Raw genomic sequence first — 27033 nt, 5'->3', positions numbered from 1 at the left:
CCTTCTGCATGTGTTCTGGAAGCTTGTGGATCTGGGAAAGGAGGCACTAGGTGTTTGGTAACAGTGCTTTGCCAGATGAGTAAGGGAAGAAATGACCTAGATTTTCTATATGCGCAAAGCAGCGGTTGACCGATATGTAATGTATTGTAACACTGATTATAAAATATAATTACTTATTTAATGTATTTAACATTATACTAATTTAATATTTATATTTTAGGTATTAAATACATTTTAAGGTACTATGTATTTATATATTCACTTACTCTACCGTACAAAAGTTTGGGTTTTGAAAGAAGTCATTTATGGTCACCATTCACCAAGGCTGGGTTTATTTAAATAAAGATGAAGTAAAAATCTGATCTGCTGTCTTCTGACCATCACAGCCTTATTTTCATTTGTGTTCTTGTCTGGAGAAAAATAGCATCTACTCAGACTAAGGTCCATTAGAAAGCTTATTCTGTTTGACAACATCTTGTTTAAGGACTGATTTAAGCTTCAGGTGATGCGCCATACAGGTTTAATATAATTCTGATATGATTGTTACTGAGGGAACTTATTAAAAGTAACATGTACATTACGGGCCGCTGCGCTGACTTCCCGCTTACTTTAATAGCATTTAAGATGGATTAGACAACAGCTCAAGATCTAATTAATTAAACTGTGCCTGCTCGGGTCATGCATTCGGTCCCACCAGCATTAACTGCACTCTCTATTTCTCACGTAAAACACTATCCTGTGCTAAACATTCTTGTTTGTCCTCTTTCACTTTTTCTTTGACCACCGACATCATTTTAAGGGAAGTCACAGGAAGCCTTTGCTTTATTCAGTATGATGAAGCATATTTCTCAAATGGATTTGGTTACATTTACTGGAATATTTAATCAATGAAATCTATTAAAGGGATGGTTCACCTTAAAAATGAAAGTTCTGTCATTTCCTCACTTATATCATTTCATGACTGACATTTGTGAAAGACAAAAGAAGTTGTTTAGTCTGATGTTTAAAGGGATAGTTCACCCAAAAATGAAAATTCGTTCATCTATTCACCATCAAGTTGGTAACCAAACTGTTAATGGTAGCCAGTGACTTCTATAGTATGGAGAAAAAAAAAACTACCAGTAACTGTTTGCTTAGCAACGTTCTTCAAAATATCTTCTTTTGTGTCCAACAGAAGAAGGAACCTCATAAAGGTTTTGAACAAAGCTGCTCTTTTCCAAGTAAATAGTGACCATGGCTGTCAAGAAAAACTTTCAAACCAGTGTTTTTAGTGAATGATTTAAAATGTTGGTCTGTTCCTCACACAAAGCTATTGTGCTGCTTCAGAACGCTTGGAATATAGCGCATGAATCATATGGACTACTTTCATTTACGTTTTTGGAGCTTAACAGGCCTAGTCCCCATTTACTTTTATTGTATAGAAACATCTACTTTTGTGATCCATTGGAGAAAGAAATAAAGTCATGTTTGAAGCGACATGAGGGCGAGTAAATGAAGGCAGACTTTGTTTTTTTTGTTTTTTTTTATATGCTTTAAGTTCTAGATCTCGGATAGGATTCTTTTATCTTTGTTCATGCTTGTCTGCCAGACACGTTCTAATCGTAACAGACGTAGATCAGGGAGTCAGGTCTTTTTAGTGCCAGTTTTAACTCCTCAGCTTTATGTGCTTTTGATATCTTTATAATTTTCTTGTTTTTCCTGCCACCTGAGTAACTTGGCTGATTAGTGTAATTAGTAAGGACCAGGATGGGTTTTCACAGGCATGTAGCTCTGCACAGGGCTGTTGTTTTGAAGCTGGTGTTTAGGGGAGTGTCGAGATAATATGGGAGGAAGCTATAGTATTGGTCGACCCACTTCCACCCCCCCCCCCCATTCCTTATTGCTCACAATGTGTTGCTTTGTGTCCGCACTGCTGTTTTCTTCTCTATCTAAATATGTTTTCCATGTAAACTAAAATTTAATTGCCATTAGTGTTTAATTTATTTAATTATGCCCTTGGAGACCTTTGACCTCGGTGTGTATGGAATTCAAAAGTGACTCTGTTCTTTGTGGAATGTGTGCTTTGCAGGATCGACGCACACAAGAAGTTACATTGCCTCTATGTGTCTCGATGTTTTCAAGAGCTGTTGTGACTGACAAAGTGTGTACTCTGCGCTCAGCCTCCCTTGCATTCTCTGTGCAGACAAGCATGTGAAATTGGTGTAGACACAGCAGGCTTTTACACAGACCACACATGCGTTCTCACATGTCCCACCCTCACACTGCGAGCCGGCTGAATGAAGTTGGCTTTAAATTGCTTGGTGTTTTCTTTCCTTGTTCACATCATTCTTGTGACGCAAGCAGCTTTTGCTTCCCAGAAGCCTACCTTCAACACAATAACTCAAGCATGGGAGGCAGATTTAACTTTTAAGCTTTCCCTAAAGCACGTCAGGGACAGTTAAGATGCTATTTATGTGTTTGCCGGGTTCACAGTGTCAGATTGGTTTACGTGGCGTTTAAGAGGGCTGCTCAGCAGAAGTTTGGAATGTGTTTACTGGAACATAAGAACACTTGTGTCACTTTTTATTCTAGGGTTTTAAAAAAAAAAAATCCCATGTGAAACATATCTCCGTGATGCTAGAGTATTCTAGGTGGATATATCGGTACCATGTTGGTTATCCACCAATGAGATTTTTTTCCCCAGTATTGAACGGTACAATGTTTGTTTATGCATATTTCCCTTATTTCTACATTTTAGGGTGTTTTCAGACCTGTATATTGTTTGGTTTGTTCTGAAACATGGACTTAATTTGTTACAATTTTGCATTTTCTTCTTGGTTCAGTTCGCCTTCACAAGGCAGCATTGCAAATCGTACTAAACTTTGTTTATGCAAGTCACATTTGAGTAAAACTGTCCTCTTATTGGTCAGAGTTTACTTGTTTACGTTCCTCTGATCATCAAGATGCATTGACAGGTTCGTTCTGCGGGCTTAATGTGGTGTTATCTGTAGTTGTCGTGAGACTCAAACACTTACACGAATGTACCCGTCATTCCCACTCTAACTGATAAAGTACATGTAAATTGGGAATGATGGTTGTAATTTATGTAATTTTAAATATTTATATAATTTTAAATATTTACGTTTTTTTTTTTTTTTTTTTAACTTCTGGGTTTAAAAAAAAAGAAAAAGTAATAAAGATGTGTTAGCAATAGACCATTTTTTTGTCTCGAAATAAACTTGAGACAAAATGCTCTTACACACACAACAAGATATAAACATGTTCTTCGTATTAGTGGATGGTGCATTTATTTTTTCCATTTATGTTAGCATCATTTTTCTTTTTGTGCACTGAAATGTGGCTCAGGAAATGCCTACTCCTGAGATAGACTTACTCGGGCAATTAATAATTCATATTCTGTGTCTGAAACACTTTGTATGTTGTATTTGATCTCTTCTTTTTCCTGTCCATAATGGACTAAAAAGGACTTCCTCTAAAATGCAGTACAGGACAGAGTAATAAAGCCTTTCTCATTATAGGTCACAGGGCAGTTTACGTGGGCATACACGTACCTTTAGGAAGGCAAAGCAGGCGTAGACATCGCCACCGTGGTCACAAGCACCATCGGAAAAGGAGGGACACAGGGTCTGAGCGAGAGGATGGGAGAGAATCGCCATCGTACGGTAAAAATAACAGTCTAAAATTTCTCAATGCAACTAAATTTCATAAATGGTAATAATTTCCAGTTTTGCTTTGAGTATCTTGACTCATTGGCTGTGTTTTTTTTTTACTCATGTCTGCAGACACTCCCTCACAGAGGGTCCAGTTTATCCTCGGCACTGAGGATGATGATGAGGAACATATTCCTCATGACCTCTTCACTGAGCTCGATGAGCTTTCTTTCTATGATGGACAGGCTTACGAGTGGAAAGAGACGGCCAGGTGAGGAAACAACACTGTGTGTAGAAGTTGTTTTTGTGTGTTTGCTATTCTGTCTGTCTGTCTGTCTGTCTGTCTGTTTGTCTGCCTGTCAAAAATAAATAATTAGCTGACAAAAAACACTGAATTAAATAAATATTGATTGACGTTACGTATGTCATGGAATGTTGCAATATATAAAAGTACAATAAAATTTATGCATGAATAAATGCGTTGTGAAAAACTTTTTCATTAGGCTTGTATGTATTGATTTTAAATATTTATTTATAATATTAAGTTATTTTGTGATAATAGTGATTTGATTTATGTCACCTGCTTTTTTTTTCAGGGTCTTGCATTAACATTACATGAGTTTTCTCTTTTTAAGGCATATTTCATTTCAAGTCCTTTTTCATATTACATAAAAAAAAAAAAACTGTATTTCACGTCTTATTGATTTGTATTTAAATTTTATTGTACTTTTATTTATTAACATTCCATGGTGGATTTAATAATTAAATTTTTATATTTATTTATTTAATTAATTTAGTGCATCAAATTGCTCCATTATAAATGGATATTTTGACATTATTTGCATTGACTAAGTTTAGTATTTTTCTGTTATGAGTATCATTATGATGTAAAACACATTTGATGTCATGTAAAATGCATTTAATTTCAGAAATTGTGTCTTATTTGCTAACATTTTAAATTTACTTTTATATGTCCTATTATATACATTTTATATGTCCTATTATTTCAACCAGTGGCCTCCTTGTTTTCTAGACATGGACTTCAGCTTTGGTCCTAAAAGAATAGTGGTATACATGGACCCCAAAAAGTATTTGGACACATTGTAAAATGTCTGAATGTCATTGCATTTGATGATAAATTATCAAACCATGTGGCATCTGCTAACAACATAATGCCAGACATTTTATAAGAAGATTTTTGTAGCCATTTTCACAATTACTTTAAACCAGCTGGTCTCAATGGATTTAATGTGTGATGTTTCCTTGTGTGATATCCTCACAAGGTATAGTTCTTGATATAAACTATGGAAAACCTGAATGTTTGACCACTAGGAAGTGTTAGAATACTTGTTTTAATACTTGGTTAACCTCACATCTTATTTGGTGCAGGTGGTTAAAATTCGAGGAGGATGTAGAGGATGGAGGAGAGCGCTGGAGTAAGCCCTACGTCGCCACACTTTCCCTGCACAGCCTGTTTGAGTTACGGAGCTGCATTCTCAATGGCACAGTCATGCTGGACATGAGAGCAAACACCATTGAGGAGATAGCAGGTAACGTTTGGCCGATAGATAAACCCTTATATCTCAGTACAAACAAAATTAATGTCTGAAAAATTAATGAGCACGTTTACATGCACGTTCTTAAGCCGATTATGCTTAATAAACCGAAAACACACGTGATCATGTAAACGGTAACCCGTTTTCTTTTATCGGAGTAAGGTCATAAATGGCTTAAGTATAAACCGGTCGTAATGGCTTATTGCGCATGTGTGATCTGTGCAGATTTAAGCGCATCTAGACCGAGCAAACGGCTCGCAGTAAAGAAAGAAGGAAATATATCACAAAAGCAGACTTTTTCATGACTTAGAAAATGATAAAAATTTGTTCTCATATCGTGCAGCAGAAGTCACAGTGCTGCATTTATAATAATATATGAGCTGTAAGTTTCCCGCTGACATGTTGCAAGCTTAATTTAACATCACAACTGACAAATATATCGAATACTCAGTCAGATACGCAAATTATTTTATTTTGATGTCACTACAGGGAAATAATCTGATTTATTAATGAAGTCCTGTAAATGCAGCTTACTTTGTCAGGTTACTGATGTGCATGTAAACGGTGAAAACTGGTTATTTTAATAAGATGATATTTGTGAGTTATTAGCTTACTGATGTGCATGTGTGAACGTGCTCAATGTCTCTCCCTGTTCCCAGACATGGTATTAGACAACATGGTGGCATCTGAGCAGCTGGACGAGAGTTTGAGGGAGAAGGTGCGGGATTCCGTGCTGAAGAGACATCACCACCAAAATGAGAAGAAACTCAGCAATCGCATCCCACTCGTACGCTCCTTCGCCGACATAGGCAAGAAACATTCAGACCCGCACTTGCTTGAGAGGAATGGTGAGAGCTTTTGCTGTGCTTGACCTTTTCTTTCTAATATTTACTCAAAAGATCACAATCAAAAACAAGAAATGAAGGAAGTAGGGGTGCATAGTTTTCTTGAGTCTTTGGCAAGCAGTTATTATTAGATATCCGGCAGGAAGTATATGTGACTAGATTCACCATTTCTTTCAGCGCATTTGACAAGTGCATGGCATGTTTCATTGATTGATTTCAGGCCATCGCTGTGTGCTGTGTTGGTTACATTTCCTGTCTTTACTCACACCACAACATCCTTAAGGAAGAGCTGAAGTCATGGTGTTGTCATTACGTGCATAAGGCTTTTTCACATGGCACGCATAAGCGATGGGTGAACCTGCTGCATAACAGAACAGTGGCTTTATACAGAAAATTATTAATTTGTAATGTTTTTTTTAAAGCTTTTGTACAATTTTTATTTTTTTGAAAGAAGTCTCTTATGCTCCACCAAGTCTCCATTTATTTGGAAAAAAAATAAAAAAAATCCTATTTTTTCACAAATAGAAAGTTCAAAAGAACACGTATGCACATTTTTCTCCTTTTTTTATTTTACTTCATAAACTATATATATATAATAAATATATATATAGCAAAAGATTGTTGATTTAAAACATTTTTACAGCAATTTCAACATGTTTTCTGCTTGATTCAGAGTTTGTTGTGTTGCAAAAATAGGCCCATTCAGAAACTTCTGTGAAACAGGCCTATCCCCGAGTTGAATGAGGGTTCTATGATGGTTTACAACAAAGAACAAGCTAGCAAAGTTAATTAAAATGTTAACAATCAGTGTGTGATTGTCATGTCTTTGGGTGTTGAATCCTATGACTTATTTGCACTGTCCGTTCTTTGCCACCATCTCACATCCTCACTTCATTCTAACACTCCCAGCTGTCTCATCACAACAGGTTTGCTTTTTATTTTATTCATCAATGTTATTTTATTCCATCTGCAGTCTGTTTACTTTCTTTTTCTCTCTTCGTACTTTTCCCTTATCCTTTCCTGACCTCCTGCTCTGGTCCAATCAGGGGAGGGTCTCTCAGCCTCCCGTCTGTCCCTCCTTAGACGTACCTCCTCCACCTCCAGTCCCCCCAGATCACGCAGTCACTCCAGAGGGTCCCGCGGTTCCCGTTCCTCCATCATTCTCAACCAGCTTCTCCCGAGCGCCAACTCCTCCCCTTCCGCCTCCCCCAATGCCTCCCCTTTCGCCACCCCTCAAAACACTCCCCCCACCACCCATCGCGCTTCATCATCTCTCCGCTCCCCAGGACCCTCTCAGCAGGGACCCGAGCTGCTGGTGGCACGGGGATTGAGAGAGGACATTCCAGAGGTTGTGGTGTTCCCACCCGAGGAGGAGGAGCCGCACTCACTGTTTTCCGCCACTCAAGAAGAGCAGGTGGCACATGACCCGGGCAGGCTGGCACAGCTCTTGCCCCCACCGCAGTCAGGCAAATATCCAGCCCATCAGCATGATGTCACCTGCATGAAAGATTTGCTTGGCCTCTCACTATGTTTGTCATGAGTGTTTGAGCCTAGGAAAAAAGAGTCACCAATTACATCAGTTTTTAAAAACACAAATTAAAACTGAAATAATGCTCTACACCATGTCCTAATTAGCGATGGGCATATTGAGTATATAATTACAATTATGGAACATGCACTAGTAAGATTTTTTAAAAATAAATTAATACTTGTATTCAACAAGGCTGCATTAAATTGATCAAATGTGACATTAAAGACCTTTTGAATTTTACAAAAACTTTTGAACTTTTTATTCATCAAAAATCCTGAAACAAAATCACGGTTTCAACACTGATAATAATAAGAAATGCTTCTTGAGAAACAAATCAGTATATTAAAATGATTTCTGAAGGATCTTCAAATTACACTGAAGACAGGAGTAATTTAAATTATAATAATATTTCTGTTTTTACTGTATTTTTAATCAAATAAATGCAGCCTTGGTGAACATGAGACTTCTTTCAAAAGCTTTACAAAATCTTTCTGACCCCAAACTTGTTTTGTTTAGATTTCCTTATGATGGTTTTAAAATAGGATAATGTAACAACAAATATTTGGAACAAAAAATATGATTTTGCAATATTTGATATATTTCATATGTAAACCTGAGATATCTCCCCAACAACCTGCTAAGCTCAGACTTCAGTAGGAAAGTGTAAGTGTATGTTTATGCATTAAAATTTAACCATAAAATATTTACAATACATTTTTTCATTAATTACCAAAACACACCTTTAATAAGACAAACTGAGTTATACGTGAAAAAAAAGATTTTAATAAATAGAAAAATAACAATCTAATTATGTAACGCATGCTACTTTCAATGCAATACCTCCAACATTGTCGGTCACATTCTCTCCTTTCTCTTTCTCAAACCTATCTTTCACACTCTGCCCTCTGTCACCCTGAACAGTATTTGAATGTCTTCTTGTGTCTCACTGTGTCCCCACTTGTTTTTCTTGAGTTTCACCATGACCAATCCATCAGAAGTGAGAGTTTTCATGGCTTTTTTAGACTTGACGTAAGCCTTCTGTTGCCATAATCAATGACGTAATGTACAGTGGCCTCAAAAAGTATTTGAATCAGTATCTCTAACATAAAATTTTGGAGCCACTGTTTCACTTGCATACAATTCTGTATCATACAAGCTTATGGGAACTTCATTTTGATTTAGAATTTTACTGTGTGGGTCTGTTAAAGGTCTTCCAAACTCCATGAGATCACAGTTTGCTACTCTAGTTATTGGAGCACATGCACACCAGAAACCAGGTCAATAAAATGAATCGCCACAAATTAAGCACACTCACTACGAAGTGAGTGTGGTAGTATCTCACAGGTGCTTATAAATGATGTCATGCTAAGGATCAGAAAGCTTCCTGTTATGCTTTAGGTCACTGGCCTCTTGGAATACACTTAATTCCAGAGGTGTAAACTGAGACTTGAAATGGGAGTGGGTGATGTCATAGGGTTGCTCCATGTTGTACTTTGCTGCGTTCATGTTGGCAGAGTGTGCAGCTTGCATGCTTGCAAACCTGACCAGGCTCTAGCGACTGACATTAAACAATTGCAGCGACTGATTTGTCTGATCCATGTGTTTACAGGGAAGACCATAGAAGGAGGGGCTTTTTGCTCCCTTTATTTTTAAGTTTGCTTGACGTCAAGCAGCAGGCGCCGATAGCAGGAGAGCTTGTTTCCACTAAATGTCATCCCAGGCCTACACAGTTTTACAGTGCCTCTTTAAGGATATCGGGAGATGGTTTTTGATTGCTGTGCTGTGTCAAGCAAAAATCCTCACGCAGAATCCAGGAACAGTTTGTTATGCCTCAGTTAATGGTTTAACCTTAATGCTCTCCTCAAATGAACTCCTCCTGTCATTCCATTAAAAAGGTCTATCCAACAAATTCTCTGGGAATATCGCTTTCTAAATGTTTAAAATTCAACCTTACAGCAAAGCGTCTTTGAATGTTCACACTACTGTGATGTTATCCAGAAAGCATGTGACTTACTCTGCATGTCCACACTCCAGACCACACAATGAGTGTGCGGTTAACTTAAGCTTTGAATCAAAATCATACAGCTAACCACTGTCCTCTTCCACCACTTTCCTCATTTCTCATCCTAACAGGTCTTCTTGCGTCCCCCCAGTCGGCCCCGGGGAGCCTGGAGAACAGTAAGCCCAGTGAAAGCCGTATGAATGGTGCCAGTGGTAGCAGGGAAAACAGCACTGTAGACTTCAGCAGGGTGAGCCCCCTCTACATCAGGGTTCCTCAATTAGTTTTCGCAGTGGTCTGAATTCTGCCAACAATACCAAGCCAAGGGCCACTGAGATATTAATAATAATAATTATTATTATTTTGCTTTTATTAAAATAGTCACAAGATAAATATTCAGATTTTTCCCCCAGTAGTCTGCTTTATTCAAACATCTATGAACATTTTTGCATTTAGATACAGAAGAACTTTGCCTGTTGAATATGAAAAACAAATGAACAAACAAAAAAAAAATCTGTATCTCTGTGTCTGCCATGCAAATCAACTGTTCCTCCTCATCTCCAGACTGCATCACTTCTCTCCACTTTCCCTAATTTTAGATTTAATTATTAGATCGGTCAGCATTAATATTTTTATACTTAGATTTTTTGGGTGGGAGGGGGGTATCAAACTGTAACGCCACCACTCCCAAACAGGCGCGACACGATAAAAAGTATCTTTTCCATGTAGTTTTTGTCCTAACCACCCGCGACAGCGACACGTGACAATAGCCAAGCGACACGGGATTCTATTTTAGAAACGTTTTTTATTTTCTGCGAAGTCGTGGCAGGAACAACATACAAAATATGATTATGTGCTTTATTCAATGTTAAAAGTGTAATGTGAGTTTGAATATTATTTTGCGTGATCTTTATAGCCATAGTGAAAGCAACAATAGATATTTTTCCTCAGATCATGAAAATAAATTAAAGCAAACTTGGGGTGCGTTAAAACTGTGAAAATGCGAACCAGCACGTATATTCCACAACAAAGATGGTATCACTCACTCACTCACTCAAAACTGTTCAGTCCATCACATTTGAAACATCTATTTTCAGTGTCCACTTTTCTTTTCTTCACACTCAGCATGTTTTTGCTGTTACGTCGTATCAACAGTAACACTGGATGCGACAAAGCATTGCAAATCACTTGAACTTTGTGTCAGTATGAAATAGAACGAGGCATCAGCGGGGATTTCTCGTGTCGCGCCGCATCCAGTGTAGACAGCATCACTGATTATAATGGGTTCTATTGTATATGATTGTGTCACGCTGTGGCGCTTTGCTCGCATCCGGTGTAGACACGATGTAAATTAATGTCGCTTTCTGATGCTGCGTTTGAATTTTCATGCCACATTATTTGAAATTAGTGCGGGCCAAACATTTTTCTCTCACGGGGCCAGATGTGGCCTGCGGGTCGCCTATTGAGAAACCCTGCTCTACATCATGACCTATTGTAAATATTGTTGATGGTTATCACTTAAAGGAATAGTTCCACAAAAATTACATTTGTGTCATTTTCTCCTTAATTTCTCTTTCTTGGCATTGAAACGCAGTAAAGATCAATGATCTGTAGTGAGCAGTGATGCTGTTTTTTCATACAAATAAAGTAAACGGTGACCATGAACTGTCAAGCTACAAAAAAGAAGAAAAACATCATTAAATATTTTATATTACACCATATAAAAATTATCCGTGTGATGTATAATGATTCCCAAATGATCAAGGGACCCTACATTGTTGAGCACATGTAGATTAGCTTCACCTACCGTTTGTCATTTAGCTCTTATAAAAGAAAACTGACGATCAGGCATGTAGCATTTCTGTATTCCAGTGCATGAGTAGGCCAGTTTGTTAAATAATTGTGGGATAAGAATGTTTGCTTTACCTGGTTTTTATTTTTTTTTGCATAATCTTTTTGTAATTTTAAACACTTTTTGTACTTTCAAGGTGTGAGGTGTTTTGTTTCCCTAGGTTTTGTTTCTGTAATCAGTCTCAGAAAGTGGTTTAAAATATAAATAATTATCACAAAATTGTAAAAACTGTTTTGGAAGCATTGTTCTCGCCAACAGTTTTGCAAACATGTTGTAATGTAATTCAGGTTTTGCAAGCAGATTGTAAATAAAGGATGGAGTAAAAATTTAAATTGGAAGCACTAACATTGTAAGTGGATCAAATGACCAGTTTAATTACTGGCGCGAGATTGTTCTGACCATAAAAGTCTCATGGCAAGATGGCAGATATATTCCAAACACTGAACACACTCTGTGTCTGTCTGGTTGGTATCAGGACAGGCAATCCCCTTTTCACTGTAGTTGCAGCTCTTTGGGAGGGGGCAGCAAAAGGTCTACTGTAAGTCTCTACACTGTTATAACTTTTATAACCTGTCTTCCAGTGTGTCGTCATCGAGTGTTTCATGAGGTTGTGTTTGTGACTCTGGTCTTCTGTGATGTCCTCTTGAGTGCTTAACCGTGTTTTGATTATTGTATTGTGTGTGTAGTGATTAAATAATGTTTGAAGTGTCTTGCGAGAAGGAACAATGTTCCTTTTTCGGTGTTGCAGTACTTCACAATATTTCTAAATCTGTCCTTAATATGAGATCATCAGATTTTTTTTTTTTTTCTCTGCTGTATTCTAGTGAGATGCTATCACAGGTTAGTTTTGGGGTAAATACAAAATAATGCTTGATTGATGATTATGGTAACATTTTTATTTATTCAAAATTTTTTAATATATAAAAAAAATTTAGTGTTCATTATCGACAATTGAAGTTGTGTTGTATTAAATTTATTGTAGCCAGTAGGGTAACAAGGTTAGCAAATAACTTGTTTCTGTTGAAACAGTGAAGTAATGGTTTGAACAAATTCTCACAGTTTTATGTTTTATTATGACAGCTTTGTTTCAAAATGAAACTCTAGACTCACTTTTTTTTTTTTTTTTTTTTTTTTTTTTTTCAACAAATGTCTGCCTGTTTTTGGATGAATGAAATCACTTGAAGAAGATGGACAGTGTTATTTACGGTTCAATTTGATAGTTTGTTTTGATACTGCAATTGATCCTGAACTTCAGGTGATGTCTTATTTTGTTAGGAGTTAAGTGAAGTCTTCCCACGAATCCTGATCCTAGTTAGAAAAATTAGACTAGCTAAGAGGGAAAACATTTCTCCAGACCAAACTGGTCTAGATTCTGCTGTCCTGTGGATTGTGAAATAACACTCTTCTCTCATGTGTCAGTGGTTTGGTGTGTTATGTGGTTGTTCAACTGTTGCTTTTGTTCATTGTCAATGATTTATCATAGAATTGTTTCCCATGATTTATATTTTTGTGTGATTTATAGTTCATCTAAAGTTTGTTGATCACCATGTTAAACTGGCTTAATCTGAGTTTGGCAGAAATTTAATCGTTGCAGTCTTGAAGCCTGTTTTAATTCATGCATGATTACCATAAATGGAAACAAAACCCATAAAATATCCTGCACAGATTTGCTAATAGAGTCGTTTGATTTCTGGATTTTGTAATACTGTGGAATGTGGTTTAACTCCAACTACATACTCCTGGTAAACCAGTACACCATTCTTGAGGATCATAAAGTGGCATTGCTTACCTGAACTTCTACTTATCTGTGCACTTAAGGTGGACATGAATTTCATGAAGAAAATTCCTCCAGGCGCTGAGGCTTCAAATGTTTTGGTGGGGGAGGTTGATTTCCTTGAGTGTCCAATCATTGCCTTTATCCGTCTCTCACCTGCTGTTCTTCTCACTGGACTGACCGAAGTGCCTGTTCCAACAAGGTATCGCTCAGGCACCCCTGAAAACATGGCTTGCTTTTTAGATAAATGCACATAAATAGCCTCAGTAGGTCTCTTATGGCTGGCATTGTATATGAAGTCTTTTATGCAACTATGTTCTGAAGTTTTATTTCCTCAATTTTCTTTTTTTTTTTTTTTTAAATACAGGTTTCTCTTCTTGCTGTTGGGGCCTTTCGGGAAAGGGGGCCAATACCATGAGATTGGCAGGTCGATAGCTACTTTAATGACAGATGAGGTGAGGCATCCACATCCAGCTGTATTTACTAGTCTAGCGTGCCTATAGCTCAAACAGTAGACCAAGTTCTTTTGTACTTTCATTAAAGAATCCTTAAAAATTATCAGTTTACACAAAGATAACAGTCAACATTGATAATAGTAAGAAATGTTTGTTGAGCACCAAATCAGCAATTTAGAACAATTTACTGAGAATTCCGCTTTGCATCAAAGGAATGAATTATATTTCAAAACATTACAACAGAAAACATCCATTTTCATTTGTAAAACAATTTCACAATATTACTGTTTTGACTATATTTTTGATATAAATGCAGCACTGATCAGCAAAAGGGACTTCAGAAACATTAAAAAAATTCAGTGACCCCAAACTTTTGAATGGTATTGTAGAGATGACATTAAAGGAAGCTCAGCTTGTCTTTACTCATAATCCTAGTTTTAAAATGGCAGCAGTACCATTTGCATAACTGCATTTTCAGATTCATGTCTTCTCTAACACCATGACAGATATTTCATGATGTAGCATACAAAGCCAAAGACAGGAACGACCTTCTGTCTGGCATAGATGAGTTCTTGGACCAGGTGACCGTGCTGCCTCCAGGAGAATGGGACCCCACGATACGAATCGAGCCGCCAAAGAGCGTCCCGTCTCAGGTAATCATAGTGGTAGAGTAGAGGTAACCAGAAGTTTGCTGGTTCTGTCTCTGAAAGAAGCCAGCCATGAGCCTCTGGATTAACAGGGGTTTTTTGTTGCCGTTTTTATGTCTGCAGGAGAAGAGGAAGATGCCTTCCATGCCTAATGGCTCTGCTCCACTATCAGAGATTATCAAAGAAGAGGAACACCATGCTGGACCTGAACTCCAGAGGACAGGGCGGTCAGAGCTAGTCTAATCTCCACTATTTATTTGCTGCATACTTTTTTTTTGCATACCTCAACCATATTATTGAGTTGGTCTGTAAAATTAGGTACCGGTATGCAAAGGAAAGCATGTATTAAAACAGAGAGATTCTATTATATCAGACCCTAAATATGGCTGATGGGATTATATACATGATATAGACATGTTGTGCTCTTGCATTAAGCCATTAAATTGTCTGGACTTTAAGGACATGTATAAATGTGTCAAAGCTGAACCCTGCTGAACACAGTATTAGTGAGAGAGAGAGAAGGGGGTGATGTTGGATTTACTTAAGTCTATTTTGATGAAGGAGGACCTTATTAAACACGCATTAAATGGAGGGTGGTAAAAATGTTTTTATGGTGCAAATTGTGTGAGCCTTTCATGTTGGAGGTATTGAATAAAGGCGGTATATTTAACAGTGGCGCCCATCCTTTGATGTGTAGCTTAAATTGGCTGGCTGGAGACAGTTGTGTAAGAGAGCCATCCATTAAGATGTGTTTTAAGAGCCCCAGAGCGCTCTGAAAATACAGCACACCCTAAGCAGCCATTAGGACAAAATGAGAAGCCCTTATAATATCATTTCCAAATGCATTTACTAATTTTATCTCCATTAATATAGGGACTTTACTTGGCTAACTTCACTGTTATACCCAACAGTCATTCATAATTTCTATTTTATAAGAAATAAGTGGATGTTAATACAAAATATATAAAAACCATATGTATTATTATTATTATTAGTTTGTCAACCTCTGCAAATTATTTAACTCTTCTTCTTTAACTTTTCTTCCTTCATCACAGGATATTTGGTGGACTGGTGCTAGACATTAAGCGGAAAGCTCCTTTTTATTGGAGCGATGTGCGGGACGCTCTTAGCCTGCAGTGCTTGGCCTCTATCCTTTTCCTCTATTGTGCCTGCATGTCCCCCGTCATCACCTTCGGAGGCCTTCTGGGGGAAGCCACAAAAAACAACATAGTGAGTCAGACTTGTAGACTTAGCTCTGTCTGGAAAGAATAATGGAGGATTCATTCTCTGAGTAGAACAGACAGTCTGAATAAAATTCAGATTCACTGGAATCAAGAGTGTTTATTAAGCATAGTCTTTCCTTATGCTTTAAAAAGATATAATTTCTACTTCCACTGAATGTGTTTATTCTTTGTTTGAAACTCTCCCACATTGTTGATAACATCTCTTTTGTCTGTGTTTGTTTTAGAGTGCCATTGAGTCTCTGTTTGGAGCTTCGCTGACTGGTGTGGCCTTCTCATTGTTTTCTGGTCAGCCTCTCACTATCCTGGGCAGCACTGGGCCAGTTCTAGTTTTTGAGAAGATTCTTTTCAAGTTCTGCAGGTGAGAGAGACTCACTTTCAATAGAATGTCACAACATTCCTCATCCTGTTCCTCATGCATTGTCATGTTTTAGAAATTGTGCTGAGAAACTGGGACGTTTGTGACTTTATTTTATGTAATTTTGACACTTTAAACATTTTATCAAATATATTTGTGCTGCGGTATTGCATTCTATGAAATGATTCATTAAGATAAACCGTTTGAACTGAGTTCACAGAACTAAATCAGACTTACAGCACCAGCTTAATGGGCAAATAAAAAGCCAATGGAAATCATTGTGATTAATTGGATACTTAATTTTATTTTGCATGCAAACTTATAAATTAATTAATGTTTAGTTCATCACCCTGATATTTTATGAAATATCAGCACTCTTGTAATGCAGTTTGTCCAGTCAAATTATTCGCTTACAGCTATTGTTTAAAAAAATTTAAGTATAATCACATTCCGCTCAATGGTTGACATTTCATGTTTCATGTTTAAAAAGTGAAATACAATTCTGATTGTTTCCTATTGTGAAAGATTGATTTTTAAGTTCAGGTAAGTACCATAGCGGCATCTACTGGTGCAGGAAAGAATTGGTGCAGCGCTCTGAAAAATACAACACCCATTTTAAGTTCAGCCTCATTTTAATCCTACTTTGTGCAGTTATCCAAAACCATCAGTATCTATGTTTTTGTGCACCAGCACAATATAAAACTGCATAATTGCTTGGTTTCAAAAGTCTGTTTATTCGTTCCCTATACAAAAACACATTTCTGATTAGGCCTATATGAAACACACAGATGATGTTTATGATTGTTCATTTAGCAGATGATTTTATCCAGATATGTTGTGATATATAACATGTCTGTTTGTCTCTCCTCAGTGACTACGGTCTGTCCTACCTCCCTCTGCGCACTAGCATTGGCCTGTGGACGGCCTTCTTGTGTATCGTGTTGGTTGCCACAGACGCCAGCTCTCTAGTCTGCTATATAACGAGATTCACAGAGGAAGCCTTCGCAGCTCTCATCTGCATCATTTTCATTTATGAGGCCTTGGAGAAACTTTTCCAGCTGGGGGAGATGTTCCCTTTCAACATGCATGACAATTTGGATAACCTCACGTTTTACACGTAAGGAAATATTCACCTTGTTGTATATTGCTTTATGTTTCATGTTTATTATAAGTTTGTTTATTTGTCTTTTTCTTAGATGTCAGTGTTCATCTCCATCTAATATCACAGAGAAGATGGTACAGGCATGGAATCAGTCAGGTTTTAATCCCGAGACCATAAACTGGAGTGACCTTGATGTGCTGGTATTTCTTTCTTCACACTACAGTTGAAGTGTTTTTAATAGTGCTGCCAAAGTTAATATTAATAGGAGAAATATGATTAACGGCATTACACATTAACTTAACATTTTAAGGGTTTCATTTTTTATGTCCAATTTCAAAATAAACAGAATGAGGTGGACAGTTAGAATAAGGGCAGCCTCAAAGGTGTCCAGTTGCCAGACCACAATTTATCAGTAAATGATAAAGAAACAAGTTTTTAATGGCATATTTATTTCTAAATCAAATGCATATGGAACTTAAAAAACAAACCAAAAAAAAAAAAAGTAAAAAAACTTTTTTTTTTTTTTTATAATTTTAGTTGCACTTAATAAAATATATATTTAATTATTACTTGCTATTTTTTTCTCTCTCTTTTTAAAGAATTGCAAGAAACTCCTTGGCGAGTTTGTGGGTCCTGCTTGTGGACATAATGGCCCGTACATCCCTGATGTATTGTTCTGGTCTGTCATTCTGTTCTTCACCACTTTCTTCCTGTCATCCTTCCTCAAGCAGTTCAAGACCAAGCACTATTTCCCCACTAAGGTCAGTGGAGTCATGCGCTGATCATGTGCTGATAGTGTTAATTGCTCTAACATTTAGTTTCTGTCCTCCAGGTCCGCTCTTCAATCAGTGACTTTGCAGTATTTCTAACCATTATGATTATGGTCTTGGTTGATTACTTGGTGGGCGTCCCCTCTCCTAAACTACACGTCCCAGATACCTTTGAGGTACTATAAATGTCGTTTTCTATTATTCATTTATGTTTGTTCATCTTGTTAGTTCTTAAATTAGATTCAACAGATCATGTTTGGCTGGTTTTAGGGTTTCTGGACTTTTGACCTTTGTTTCCACTCTTCTAAATTTGGCCAAACGTTAATGTACAAAGAAACATTTGGAATCAGTATTTCTCAGAACACATCACTTGCACAGCTTTATATCTTCAAAAACAGTTGAAATGAGTGTATTATCATGTGAATGGAGGCAAAACTTTGTGGTAAATAGTTCAAAATAAACAGAAAACACACTTAGCAGGGTTTAGTTACTCTAAACCACTCCAGCTGTTTGTTTTCTGTTATCCTGCTGGGCTTTGACTATTGATTTAACCCTCTCTTCTTTAACTGTTTTTCTATAAAGCCTAAAAACCAGGTGCTGCACTCTTATGCAAGTATTGCCATTTATCAGTAATGCTCAAAAGTGTAATTTTCAAATGTTTGAAATGTAAGAAATTAAAACTTTTATTCAGTTAGGACACATTCAATTTATTAAAAGTGAAATAAGTTACAAAAGCTAGTTCAATTTCAAATAAATGCTGTTTGTTTGAACTTTTTATTCATCGAAAAATCCTGAAAAAAAAAATGCATCACGGTTTCCACAAAAAGCAGCAGAATTGTTTTCAACAGTGATATTAATAAGAAATGTTTCTTGAGCAACAAATCAGTGACACTGAATATTTCACACTAATTCTGTTTTTGTTGCATTTTTGATCAAATCAATGCAAAAAGTCTGCTTTGGTGCCTTTTGTGAGACTTCAAAAAATAAAAAAACACTTAAAAAAAAAAAACTAAAGTGAATTTAGGGCATCAGCATTATAATGCACAGTATGACATATGAATATTAATTTTGAGATTGCGAAAGATTGTTTTACTAAATTATGTGTGTTTTTAAAAATTAGCTTTATTTGAGCATTAGATAATGGCAAAGGTGATCTAAATGTAAAAATAGGAGAAATAAGAATGTACAATACAGATACAAATAAATTAAGCACTCTAATACGGACTGATAAGTGATATGGTACAAAAATTGTTCATCCCCAATAAATCAAATGTTATGTTATTATAATTTAAAGTGTTTTTCTTCTGTCCAAAAGCCCACCTCTAAGAACCGTGGCTGGCTGATCTCACCTCTGGGTGATAACCCCACATGGACGTTGTTTGCAGCAGCCATCCCTGCCCTCCTGTGCACCATCCTCATCTTCATGGATCAGCAGATCACCGCTGTCATCATCAACCGTAAAGAACACAAGCTCAAGGTCAGTTCGACACCTGATCCAGTCTGTCAGAGCACTGCAGCGGTCCGGTGGCTCATGATTCTGTTCTTCTGCAGAAAGGCTGCGGGTATCATCTTGACCTTCTGGTGGTGGCCGTGATGCTCGGCGTGTGTTCTGTGATGGGCTTGCCCTGGTTCGTTGCTGCCACCGTCCTCTCAATCTCCCACGTCAACAGTTTGAAGGTGGAGTCGGAGTGCTCAGCCCCGGGAGAGCAGCCCAAGTTTTTGGGCATTCGTGAGCAGAGGGTTACTGGGTTCATGATCTTTGTGCTTATGGGTCTGTCTGTCTTCATGACATCTATTCTAAAGGTATGGCTCAGTTTGTAGTGCAAAAAAATAAAATAAAATAAAAATATATAATTATTAACCCATAAACCTACTATATCATTTGAAATGCACATTTCTAAGGCCTCTTAATCGTCTACATGATTGAAAATTGGTTGAAAAACCTGTTTTGCTACTACATAATTTCTGTTGTCTGATTGATAATTTATACTTTTTAGCAAGTAAAGGTTTTTAAGTATCATTCTAAAAACGTCTATGTTCAGGTTGTTACTTGGGTCTATTTGCTGTCAAATCTAGTAAACAATAATACATTTTATATTCTTATGCCAATATTTCAAGATGAACACTAATTGGACTGAAACAACTTTGGTTTACTTAATTGTCCTTGCATCTTTTTTCCCCCTCAGAAAAATCATGTTAAAATGAATACAATTTTAAGTCGTCTGATATGTCTTCATGGAGATTACACTGATTTACTTTTCAAGCCATCAGAATTTGATCTTACTTTTTGGCCATGTAAACATTTATAAATATAAAATATAACATATTTAACTCCGTTAGGGCCTCTGAAAACTGAGGATTTTTTTTTCTCCTGGAGTATGAGCTCCATATTTCCACTATATCATGCTATATGAGCTACAGAAGCGTGATGCATCAAAAATGATACCTAATAAAAAAAACATGCAATTTTTATTGTTTTATATTTTGTCTGAAGGTTTAGTAAACGTTCCTTTGCAATAAATAAATAAATAAAATACATTTAAAAAGACTATTATTTTCACATGTCTGGCTTTACAGGGTTAACTGTGTTTTTAATTGTAATGTTTCTTTTTCTTATTTTTTTTAATTTCTCTATAGTTTATCCCAATGCCCGTGTTATATGGAGTGTTCCTCTACATGGGTGTCTCCTCACTCAAAGGCATACAGGTCAGCACATTTTCATTTTCATAATACTTTTATTTAATTACAGGATTGAATTTATGTCTTATTTATACATGCAGGTCAAACTAAGGCTATGATGGATGTGTGGTCATGTTGTTTGTGTATTCATTGCACTCCAGTTCTTTGACCGTATTAAGCTGTTTGGGATGCCGGCAAAGCACCAGCCTGACCTGATCTACCTGAGATACGTGCCGCTGTGGAAGGTTCACATATTCACAATAGTTCAGCTCACCTGCCTGGTGCTACTGTGGGTCATCAAAGCTTCTGCTGCCGCGGTGGTCTTCCCTATGATGGTACGTTTAAAATCTCATAGGTCCCATTTACACCTGGTATTAACGTGTTTTCTGTATTTGATCATTTTTAGCCGAAATGCATTTACACTTCAATTCTAATGTGCCTCCAGTGTGATTCGATCACGCTTACCTGCACAAAATATAAATCTCCATTTCAGATGTTGCGTTAATTTAATTTTTTTTTTTTTTTACAAACAATTTAACAAATGTTAATAGGGATTGGAAGTTGAGAAAAGGTTTTAAAGAGTTCTTTTTGGGTAGAAAAATTGGATTTCATGTGTAATCCAGTAAAATCCTACAGTATACAGTATAATGAAATATAGTTGATTATCTTTTTATTTTTTTTAAAATATCTTTTTCATATTGTTTTTCTTTTTCAAAATTGTTGCACGTATTTTTACTCAGGTCTTGTATTTGCCTTCTGTAGGTTCTTGCTCTGGTATTTGTGAGGAAGCTTCTGGATTTCTGCTTCATGAAGAGGGAGCTTAGCTGGTTGGATGACCTAATGCCAGAAAGCAAGAAGAAAAAGGAAGACGACAAAAAGAAAAAGGCAAAAGAGGTACTTCTTCAAGATGCGAACTGAAATTTTAAAGGTGGTTTAAGGTCAATATGATGGTTTGTTTATCTTCGAATATCTTTGAATATTTCTACTTTTATGTCAATATCTGTCTATCCAGGAAGCACAGCGCATGATGGAGGTTGAAGGAGGAATGGGGATCCCTTATGATAATGGGGACCACCTGGAAATCCCTGTGAAGTCCCCTAAAGTCAGGTTGGTGAATGTTGATAGCTGCAGTATACAAGACATCCTGTGAAATCTAACCCAATTTTTCCATGTGGGTTTCTCTTAAACACCTTGTGTTGGCCTCATTCAGTACGTTTTGACCTGTTTCTTTTGAGACAGGTCTGACAGCGTAGTCTCTGACACCTCATACGAGGAAGACACGAGCGGAGTGGTTGGTCTTTTGTCTGCTCTCAGGCCTGCTTGAGTTCTGGTTACCGCATACTGCCTCTTTATAGCTATTAATCCTCACTTACATTTATTTAACGAGTATTTTGCACATCACGATGTGAGTGCATGGTTATGAGTCATAATCTTCCTCTGACAGCTCTGCATTGGTTAAAGCTATTGATGCACCTCATTCAACTCATCCTTTCCCAATGCAGAACAGCTTCAGATGATGACTGATCATGATTTACCTTGTATGTCTGGTTATTGACAGTTTGTGTGTAAACCAGAGCTCAGTAATATCTAAACATTAACCAGGGCCATCTCAATGACAGACAGCTGTTTCATTGACCTGTACACTTGTTAGGCTTCACCAACAGGTTACAAGAGCATTTTCGGAGTGCTAACTCTCATTACATTAACATTAGAGGCATTAATATTACAGCAGTGACTCAATTAGCCTTTAAATGACAGCTGAAGACAATTTCTTTAAATTTTCTTGCCTCAAGGCCAGTGTAATCCACATTATTAATGGCTCTCAGGAATTCTTGATTCTTATCGGTCTGTTGTGCAATTATGTGGTCAGATATTTTATATAGTTACACAACAGGATTAATCATTATTAATTGTATCTGTCTAAAAAATGTGCTCAAATCAGTTTTTACCATGATGATTATGCACAATTTAGACATACACCATATTGCCAAAATTATTGGGTCACCCCCTTCTTTAGAACAGAAAAAGGCACTAACAAAACTGGCAACAAAGATGGAAACATAATTAATGTATTTAAAAATTGTATTTCCATCTCTGTTGCAACAGGTTTGGACGTGTCTAAAATGACAGCACCCTTATGTATAAGTCATTGGTGTTTGGTGATGAGTTTTTGGCTCAAGGTCTGCATTTAAAGTCACACCAGAGGTGTTCAGCTGGGATCAGGACTTGGCTTTCTGCAGACCAGTCAAGTTCTCCCACACTGACTGAATCAATCATGTCTTTTTGAACCGTGTCTTATACACAGAGGCACTGTCATGTTAGAATAGAAAAGGGTCCTGTCCAAACTGCTGCTATAAAATTAGAAGCACACAATTCCCTAGAATATCATTATATGCTTAAACATTAAGATTTGTACTCATAGAAATTACTAAAGTAGTCAAACATGTTCATTAGAAGGGGGTGACCCAATACTTTTGGCAATATAGTGTACATTACTGTTCAGTAAGAAGAATTTCACATTAAGAAGAAATTACTTTGGCAAGGATGAAATTAATCCAAAGTGACAGAACTTTTTTAAAGATTTTAATGGCTTTATTTTTTCAAATAAATGCTGTTATTTTAAACTTTCTATTCATTAAATAATCCTAAGAAAAAAAATATATTAAGCAGCATAGCTGTTTTAAATATATTGTTCAGCTTTGCCACCAGAGAAATAAATAATATTTTAAAATATACTAAACAGAAGACATTAAAAAAAAAATCTTTAACACTATTACTACTGTATTGTTTACATTATTACTGTATTTTTATCAAATAAATGCAGCCTTGATTAGACTTATTTCAAAAACTTAATCTAAATCTTACCGACCTCAAATTTTTAAATGGTTTGGTATTTTTTCACCACTTCTTTAGTTATAGGTTGCCCTGTGAATGTGGATTTTGTTTTGAGAGTGCAAGGATTGATTTTGTTGTTCTTGTTTGACAAGTTTGGTCCGTTTTGTCTCATATCTGCTTATCTGTCCATTTCATGGTTACTTTTTCTTATCTAGAATGGACTCATAAGAAAAACAATTCTATAAGGTTGATGCTTAGCTTTTAGCAAGGGAGCAAGTACAACTTGTGTATCTGACTCAAAGGTGCTTTGATTACTAACATGACATATTACTCCTGAATAACGTCACAACAACATTAAATGTTCACCTCTGAAATAGCACAGAGGGTCTGCACTGGGAACAGTTTTCTTTGGTTCATCTGATGTGAGTTTCATGCTTTATTAATCAAATGGCCATCAAGCACTGTGCTGGTGAACAGGAAGAGAGATGAGTGTGTTAAAGTGTGGGCGACCAGCTTTAAGTGCTCTGATGTGTCTTTTCTGCAGCACTGACCCCTCTGTGGTTAACATATCTGATGAGATGGCCAAAACTGCTGTGTGGAAAGCTGTTGCCATGAGCTCTGACAGTGCCAAAGTATTGAAACCTAGTGCCAGGTAGCCTTGTTCCTCTAACCTCATCCCTGTTTTTCATAGCACTCTGTTTCCTCTCGCTGCTTCAACGCACAGCCTGTTGTTTTCCTGCAGAGATATAAAGCTGTACAGTAAAGGCCTGTTTGTCCAGGTTTTCATTTTAATGCATATTGTTCAATTTGATTCAGTGCAACTACTTATGTGTTTATGAATAATTTAAGTTAATTATTGCAAATGAGTCCCAATGTACTATTTTATTAATATAAATAAATATGAACAATAATTTTTTTATATTTAATATTTATAAAATATATACACACAATTTGGATTCTATAAAAGTGATTAGTTTGCTTGTTTTTCATTTATCTTCATGTGACCAGGCCTTTATTCGTTGTTTAAAACCAGTGCATGTCAAAAGTGTGTGCGCGCTTGATTTACTTTTGCATATGTCATGTTTGAGTTTCATTGAATCTGATACTGTGTGTTGCAAGTATGAAGATATTAACATTTTAGACAAATTTAGCTGGGTGCCTGCTTTGAGTTAAATTTTTCCTTCATCTTTTCTTTGTTTTACAGTGAAGAGAAGACTGCTAGTATTAAGATCAATGTGGAGGACGAGCAGGGGGATAAATGTGTGGATACAGAGACGTCATTATGAGCAGATTTGAGAGCTCACTGTGAACACGTGCAGGGCCCTTCCCAGAGTCCTCTAGTCTGAAACAGTGTTACTCTGTTCTGTGTGCCCTTCCAACCTGCCCAAGTCAAGCCAAAGGTAGAGACGCCCGATAGAGGGCTGAGAGATGACTTCCAGGTATATTTATCTAAGTTTCTATTTTTTAATCACACCAACAAACCCTTTTTTTATTTTGTACAATTTGTTTTTAATATGAATAAAGCACCATGATTTCAGACATATAGGGTATGTTATGAAGAGCTCTTCAGACTCTTAGGTTTCATATATTTCTTTATTTTATTTTTCTCAAGATAATGAAGACAAAGTCTTTTAGGATTAGTTTTACATGCTAAACCCCTGTTTCTCACGGTACCACAGTTTTCGGATCATCACCTATGATGTTTTTCTTTCAGTACATTAAAATGCTGTTTGTTGCAGAGTGCTGCTTTTAAAAAATAAATAAATGCATATATGAGAAAATGTCTCATTGAGACCAAAGGTGGTGACATTAGGCTGCATGACTGACCTTCCAAACTTCTGGAAAAACAGCATGCAAAGCACACACTTCAAAATGTCACATGAAGGGCATATTAAACCTAAATACAAAGTAAATTATTATTATTGTACTTCAATTATAAAAATGTCATACACAATGATGGTCTGACAAATTACTTGATAATTTATGTGCAAATACTATATTAAAACAAAACCGTGCAGAAGGAGAACAAACAGATCAATTCTTGCAGTCACTCTAAAAATAAATATCAAGACAAATTTAAACTTGAGTAATGTAAATTGCTCCAGATTTTGTTAAAGAGCCCCCCCCCCCCCCACATTCATTCATGTGTTTACATTAGTTTATCTTTTTTAGTGTTATAAAATAGAATTTTGTATTGTTAGTACGTATGATTTTTACAATGTGTTAACTAATTTATTAACGGTCATTTAATGGTCAAGTAGGCGACGTAGACCCATGATGGGGCAGAAGGACTGCTGCAGTGTTGTTGGCCTGTCATTTCTTTCCTCTGTTACTGGTGTTAATGTGCACTTTAGGTAGGCTTGCCATCGTGGCTGTAGGCCTAACAACAACTTATTTAATCTAGAGCAGTCTCAGGAAACTCCTTTTTTGCACTCTTTCCCCACACTACTTTTTATGTTAAAAAAAAAAAGAAAATCACATGTCCTCCTTTTTGCTTTTCATTTTATGAGAAATGTCTTTTAATTTTACACTGGACAAAAAAAGTTGCCTTTTTATGTCATTTTGTTCATGCTGAAAACTTTGTAACGTCTACGGATGTTGACCTTTTTTTTGCAAATTTTTTTACTCCAACATTGTCAGTTTTTTTTTTTTTTTTTGTTATAAAATTTATTTGACCTGGTATATACTGTTTGGAAGTTTATTTCCACCATGGGATAAAAAAAATTAAAAAGGTAATTGTGGCTTTTTATTTCACAAGTCTCTTTTTTTTCTTGGGATTCTGGGGGGGGTCTGAAAATCATGTAAACTCAGAATTACCTTATTAGTTGTTTTTTTTATTTTGTGGTGGAAACTTCTATAGCTTTAGGAGTTGCCAAGTATAGTTAATTTGAATGGAGTAATTTGTTTGCAGAAGTAAGCTAGCTTACTGCCCTCATGCTCACACAGCGCTTCATAGATCCCACAGTGACAATGAAATACCTCTGACTATTATACCGTATGTGAAAGCTTCGATTTGTAAATCACTAGGTTCATTCTGTACACTTTCACTCTTGCAGCAAGTTGCTTGTTAAATGTGATCAATAAATGCTGGAGTCTGTGGGTGGGAATGAAATTGAATATCCGGAAGATGGTTTTCAGTCATATGTGGCTTTTAGTATCTTTCTTTATTAGCCTCACAGTAAGACTCTGAACAAGTATTGCTGCCGTGGTGTTCTGAGCTTCTGTCTGCACAATGTTCATGTATTTTTACAGAATTCTGCCCAGTTCAGACAGATGTTTCCCTTGTGAACTGGCCAAATCAAGATTTAAGAAAATGTAGGACATGAAGTTTTGAATTTGTACAATACACGCACTGGGGAGAGAGAGCGTGGTCTTTGTAATATTGAAGTTGTTTATTAAAGGAAAAAAAGAAATGTCTGTTGTCTTTAATCTACCGTTTGTCTTGGTTTTTATTTTGTGGGACTTTTTCCTACACTAAAAAAAATAAAATGCATGCTCCTGTCTCTCTCTATATAGCAGTCTTCCGTAGTTTTTCAAACTATGTCATTAATTTAGCCAAATACAAGTTCATTGGCTATAAATCATAATTATAGATTTTAGAGCTGCCAGGACGGATTTCGCGGGAAAATCCATGCATACGTCATGTCCGTAACGTTCCACTGCGGGTTGCATAAATGTGAAAGTGTCACAACGAACGAGAAAAATCGACTATAGATCGTTAAAAACAGTTACATTCAAC

General features: G+C 36.5%; 1 protein-coding gene across 6 annotated transcripts in view; it reads left to right on the top strand.

Annotated features, from left to right (window-relative positions):
- The window catches only part of LOC306886814 (sodium bicarbonate cotransporter 3-like), a gene marked incomplete at its 5' end in the record, with an annotated part of 45092 nt that extends 18396 nt beyond the window's left edge, over positions 1 to 26696 (top strand). For 2 of the 6 annotated variants that reach the window (XM_079444121.1, XM_079444120.1), the window contains 24 exons: positions 3519 to 3662; positions 3783 to 3921; positions 5040 to 5200; positions 5866 to 6054; positions 7098 to 7517; positions 9716 to 9831; positions 13252 to 13409; positions 13575 to 13662; positions 14169 to 14315; positions 14433 to 14536; positions 15365 to 15539; positions 15778 to 15911; positions 16780 to 17025; positions 17105 to 17210; positions 17610 to 17771; positions 17843 to 17956; positions 19096 to 19257; positions 19332 to 19583; positions 20418 to 20486; positions 20621 to 20794; positions 21222 to 21353; positions 21472 to 21566; positions 23839 to 23946; positions 24499 to 26696. In XM_079444121.1, the coding sequence (XP_079300247.1) occupies positions 3519 to 3662; positions 3783 to 3921; positions 5040 to 5200; positions 5866 to 6054; positions 7098 to 7517; positions 9716 to 9831; positions 13252 to 13409; positions 13575 to 13662; positions 14169 to 14315; positions 14433 to 14536; positions 15365 to 15539; positions 15778 to 15911; positions 16780 to 17025; positions 17105 to 17210; positions 17610 to 17771; positions 17843 to 17956; positions 19096 to 19257; positions 19332 to 19583; positions 20418 to 20486; positions 20621 to 20794; positions 21222 to 21353; positions 21472 to 21566; positions 23839 to 23946; positions 24499 to 24580 (3677 nt within the window). In that variant the 3' untranslated portion in view covers positions 24581 to 26696. The remainder of the gene's footprint in view (positions 1 to 3518; positions 3663 to 3782; positions 3922 to 5039; positions 5201 to 5865; positions 6055 to 7097; positions 7518 to 9715; positions 9832 to 13251; positions 13410 to 13574; positions 13663 to 14168; positions 14316 to 14432; positions 14537 to 15364; positions 15540 to 15777; positions 15912 to 16779; positions 17026 to 17104; positions 17211 to 17609; positions 17772 to 17842; positions 17957 to 19095; positions 19258 to 19331; positions 19584 to 20417; positions 20487 to 20620; positions 20795 to 21221; positions 21354 to 21471; positions 21567 to 23838; positions 23947 to 24498) is intronic. The other 4 variants (XM_079444123.1, XM_079444122.1, XM_079444125.1 and 1 more) reach the window with 3 other exon arrangements.
- Between the last annotated feature and the right edge of the window lie 337 nt (positions 26697 to 27033).

The sequence above is a fragment of the Barbus barbus genome (assembly GCF_936440315.1).
Source record: "Barbus barbus genome assembly, chromosome: 21".
NCBI lineage: Eukaryota > Metazoa > Chordata > Actinopteri > Cypriniformes > Cyprinidae > Barbus > Barbus barbus.
The sequence above is the reverse complement of the archived record's forward strand: the minus strand, read 5'-3'. Positions and strand labels throughout refer to the sequence as shown.